Source organism: Silurus aristotelis, assembly GCF_946808225.1.
Source record: "Silurus aristotelis genome assembly, chromosome: 7".
Taxonomy (NCBI): domain Eukaryota; kingdom Metazoa; phylum Chordata; class Actinopteri; order Siluriformes; family Siluridae; genus Silurus; species Silurus aristotelis.
The window spans coordinates 1,213,635-1,218,634 of NC_139580.1; the positions used below are offsets into that span (position 1 = coordinate 1,213,635).

Here is a 5,000-nt window from a genome sequence, read left to right on the forward strand (position 1 = left end):
GATTAAAATTTGGAGATAAAGAAAAAGACTTTAGAATTCAAACATAATTCAGAAATAAAAAATGTGTCGAGTTTAAGATAAAAATTCAAGAATTTATTCGTTATTAGTGGAGAATCAGGAGAAATAATAATAACGTAGGATTTATTTCATTAAATAATATAAAAATAAATAAATAAGTACAATTAAATTGATAGAAAGGAATTCCAACGAATATTATGTGTATTTAAAAAACAAAATACTGGTGATTAACCAATAAAATGTATTAAAATAATAAACATTATTTAGATAATAAAGACAATATAAATGATACGTTTCCCGCCATGTATAATTGTGTTAAAAGAAAGAAATGATGGAAAGCCAGGAGACAGCAAGAACTTTATGAAAAGCACATTTTATTTCACATCTCATTGCCAGTGCCATGTCGACAATTTATACAAGATACGTCACAATCTAAAGTGCACAAATACTGTACAACCAAAGGGTCTTAAATTAAAGAGGGGTGAGGGGCATCACACGGATTTTATATATAATATATATATATCTATGTTTAAAATAGAAAATAAAATTAAAAACAGCAGATTGTTTAAAAAGATCAAAGAAAAAAAAAATTCAACCAATCAGGATCACGATAAGGAGCACAGAGCCTCGACACGTGCATTAAAATAATAATAATAATAATAATAATAATAATAACAACAACAATAATAAAAAAAAAGGTTTTAAAAGCACTTTAAAAGAGCAAAGTGAGGGAGGGATGGAGGGATGGGGAGAAGATTGATTCAGGGGCTGGTGTAAAAGGCGTAGTAGCTCTTGGGCTGCTCTTTGCCGTACTCATCACTCGTCACGTCCTCACACTTGATGCTCGGCGAAGCGTCAGCTCCTGATGAGAGACGTCGTCGTTTACACACCATGGCGTATGGAGCGTCGAATTTGTCCAGGGGCTTCAGACTGGAGGTCGTATCCAGACCCCAGACTCCTCCGGCTCCTGCCGTCACCGCCGCCCCTTCATCCTGCAGCTTGTCTTTAATGCTTGTCGTTATTGTGGTGGCGGTGGTGAGAGGATCTTCGGGGAAGGAGAAGGAAGGTGGACTCGGACGAGGAGACCATGGCAGACCGGCAGCCATTTTCCTCTGGTAAGAACTTCTGCCTCCACTCCATCCCGCTGAGATTGAAGCAAAAGCAGAGGATTCTGGGTAATACCCAAACGAGTGTGGGCTCTGAAGAGGAAGAGGCTTAATGCCATACGGGAGCACAGAATAATCGGCTTCGTTCTGCTGGACGGGGGTGACGAACCACCGCTGGGCAGCAGAGGATGAGGACGAGGCGGAGATGGACGAGTCATCGCTCTGAGGAGACAGGAGGCCGTTGGTCTGCGGCACGGCGCGCTCTCCACCGTACAAACGATGGTTCTGAGGAAGATTATTCACAAACTGGTCCTGGAAGAAAGGCTGCATGGCGTAACGAGCTCCCGGAACGATCTGGTGTGAACGAGGAGAGTCGGTGGGGGACGGGGTCAAGCGATCGCTCTCAGGAGCTGTGTACATCCTGATCGAGAGAGAGAGAGAGAGAGAGAGAGAGAGAGAGAGAGAGAGAGATCAGGCATGGATACACAAGTACTCAATCCTACACACAATTTCTTTTTCTTAAAAAAATTCACAGATAAACATCTGTTCTATATAAATCTCAAAACCCCAAAAGGTTCTTCAGGTCGTCCTGCCGAGGAACTGTAACATCTCCATCTAGAATCCACTGTAGAACTTTATTTTAAATAAAACAAGTAAAGCCTTAATCCCTGAATTACACAAGATTCCTGTGAAAAACATCTGCAATAGTGTTTTTTCTAAGAGGGAACCAAGACACTAGATGTTAAACTCATGGCTGAAGGATTAATGCCCCTTAAAAGGGTCTTGGCTTTTTAAAGAGTTGAATTTCTTCTCAAACTGAGACTCTTCTGAGATCTTTTAAAGTTTCATCCAGAAAGACAAGTGAAAAACTCTGAAGGTTTTACTTTATATTTAGAGTGTACCTGTGTGTATTCCTGCTTACCCACCTGTTTCTCTCCACCCACCCGTCTGCTTCCACCCACCTGTCTGCCTCCACCCATACCCACACACCCACCTGTCCGTCTGCCTCCACCCGTACCCACCCGCCTGCCTCCACCCTTACCCAACCACCCTCCTGTCCGTCTGCCTGCACCTTTACCCACCCGTCTGTCCACCTGCCTCCACCGTTTCCACTCACCCAACCACCTGCCTGCCTCCACACTTACCCACCCACCTGATGTTTCTGTTTTTTTACTTACTCAACCGCCCACTGGATTGTCTCTACATTTACCCACCTGTCTGAATAGACATCCATCTGTCTGTCTATCCAGTCATACCTCCCTCTAAACCACCTCCTATTCCTCGTTCTACTGTATCCATCCATCCACCCATCACTCACTCTCTCCATCCAAAATATCCCAAACCCTCCTTACTTTCTGAACTGTGTGTGTGTGTGTGTGTGTGTGAGAGTGTGTGTGTGTGAGAGAGAGAGAGAGAGAGAGAGAGAGAGAGAGAGAGAGAGAGTCTGAGTGTGAGTGAGTGAGAGAGAGAGAGAGAGACACTTACGAGTCGTAGTTATCTCGGAAACCTTTAGCAAAAGGGTTGTGGTCGATCTTTAACTGTGTGATCTGGACGAGAGAGAAATAATCACTTTACTTTACTGCACACGGGGTCAGGAAAGCAGAAGGAAGTGAGATCTGTGTGTGTGTGTGTGTGTGTGTGTGTGTGTGTCTTACGTCTGTGTTCTGGTAAGCGGTGACTGCAATAAACTGGTTTTCAGGGAATGTGAAGGTTTGAGTTTTGGATTCACCACTCATGTCCTCCACGCCGTCCTCGCTCACCTCCACGATGTGCAGCCTCGGCTGGTACTTATGGAGAGACTGCAGGACGATCATCTACACACACACACACACACACACACACACACACACACACACACACACACACACACACACACACACACACACACACACACACACACACACACACACACACACACACACACACACACGGTATTCACGTTAGTGTTTAGAAGCTAGCTTGGTACATTTTTTTTCTCTCACACACACACACACACACACACACACACACGTTAGTGTTTAGAAGCTAGCTTGGTACATTTTTTCTCTCACACACACACACACACACACACACACACACACACACACACACACACACACACACACACACACACACACACACACACACACACACACACGTTAGTGTTTAGAAGCTAGCTTGGTACATTTTTTCTCACACACACACACACACACACACACACACACACACACACACACACACACACACACACACACACACACTGGTGCTGCAGAGAATTGTTCTGCCTTTGCAAAAAAAGAAGCAACAGACACAGAGGTGTCAAACCACTGAGCAAAGTCAGAAAACAAAAAAGAAAGTGATAAAGTCTCTACTTCAGCCAAATCTCTCTCTCTCTCTTACACACACACACACACACACACACACACACACACACAATTCTTAAATGTTCCTCCTGCTTCTGCTTAAGCATCATGTTGTACTGTAATTCCTGCCTCTCACACTAATGGCTGGAATGTTCCAGATGAAAGCAGAGCTCTGGAATGGTTCAAGTCTAGAATGAGTGTCTGCCTGAAGATAAACCAGATCTTAATATCAGATATATGAAAAAGGGCTGGTGTGTGTGTGTGTGTGTGTGTGTGTGTGTGTGTGTGTGTGTGTGTGTGTGTGTGTGTGTGTGTGTGTGTAAAATGTTGCTTCATCACCATTTTCTCGGACGTTGCATTGCGGTTTCACACTTCTGTGTGTGTGTGTGTGTGTGTGTGTGTGCACGCAAAACTATCCTGCAGCCTTTGCACAAATTATTAGCACTGTCCCTGCATATTTGTGTGTGAGCATTTGTGCACGTGTGCATATGTGTGTGTGTGTGTGTGTGTGTGTGTATATAAAGTTGATTCGTGAGCAGAAGGAAAGTGAAGATTTGCACCTCGGACGCTGTGTGGTGAATTGAAGGCGCTACTGAAGGCAATTTCTCAGCAATAACATGGGGGAGGGGGTCAACAACAACACAACCTGGCAACCATACGACAACATGCAACACAACTGCAAACACACAACTTCTAAGAGCATTATATTGTGTGTGTGTGTGGGGAATCTGCTCCATTTAGGACTGCAACACTGGTTTTAACAGTCTATTGTTGTTGTCCAACGCTGAAGTAAATGTATAACAATTGGGACACCAGAAACCAGTTCCTCATCATGAACCTGAACCCAAACCCCCAGTACACAGCCTGCTCACTGTCCTCTCTCACACAAACACACACACACACACTGTCCAGTCACAATCAACACAACAATGATCAGGTTTTATCCGCAAGACCATGACCATTCTCTCTTTCAATTCCAACACACACACGATCAGAAATGTAACATTTCGGTGTACATTGTAATTAATTACTCATTTACTTTGTATCTGAAAATTAACTCGAGTCTGTGTGTGTGTGTGTGTGTGTGTGTTTTTTGATCCTGAGAACACGTGATCATCACGAATACTGAGATGTGTATAATCTGATGTGTGTTTTAATCACATTCATGAGAACACAGTGAGTGTGTTTGTGTAGTTGTGTATTAGTGTGTATATGAGGACCCTAGCAGTCAGAGAGGAGGCATGAGGACCGTACGGTTTGTTCCAACACATTTCTGCGGCACTTACAAGGACACCGTGGTCTCCAGGGAGACTAAACACTTTCATAGCAGGGATGCGTCTGTTTGTGTGTGTTTTTGTGTAGAAGCAGACTTGATGTATGTTCTGATGCATAAGAACAATCAGTTTCCCACAACACCACCAATACCAGAATGTGTCTATGTGTTGCGATTACTAACAAAGTTTGCAGGTCTGGTATTGGTATTCTTGAGGGGACCAGCTTGTTATTATGCACCAAAAGTAAAATTCTAATTAAA

The 5,000-nt window shown here is 43.5% G+C and overlaps 1 protein-coding gene across 4 annotated transcripts in view; it reads right to left on the reverse strand.

Moving 5' to 3' along the window:
- Nucleotides 1-372: 372 nt before the first annotated feature.
- The window catches only part of eomesa (eomesodermin homolog a), a 10,371-nt gene continuing 5,743 nt past the window's right edge, over nucleotides 373-5,000 (reverse strand). For all 4 annotated transcript variants that reach the window (XM_083546709.1, XM_083546707.1, XM_083546708.1 and 1 more), the window contains 3 exons: nucleotides 2,780-2,938; nucleotides 2,610-2,671; nucleotides 373-1,545 (listed from right to left, as the gene is read on the reverse strand). In XM_083546709.1, the coding sequence (XP_083402835.1) occupies nucleotides 780-1,545; nucleotides 2,610-2,671; nucleotides 2,780-2,938 (987 nt within the window). In that variant the 3' untranslated portion in view covers nucleotides 373-779. The remainder of the gene's footprint in view (nucleotides 1,546-2,609; nucleotides 2,672-2,779; nucleotides 2,939-5,000) is intronic.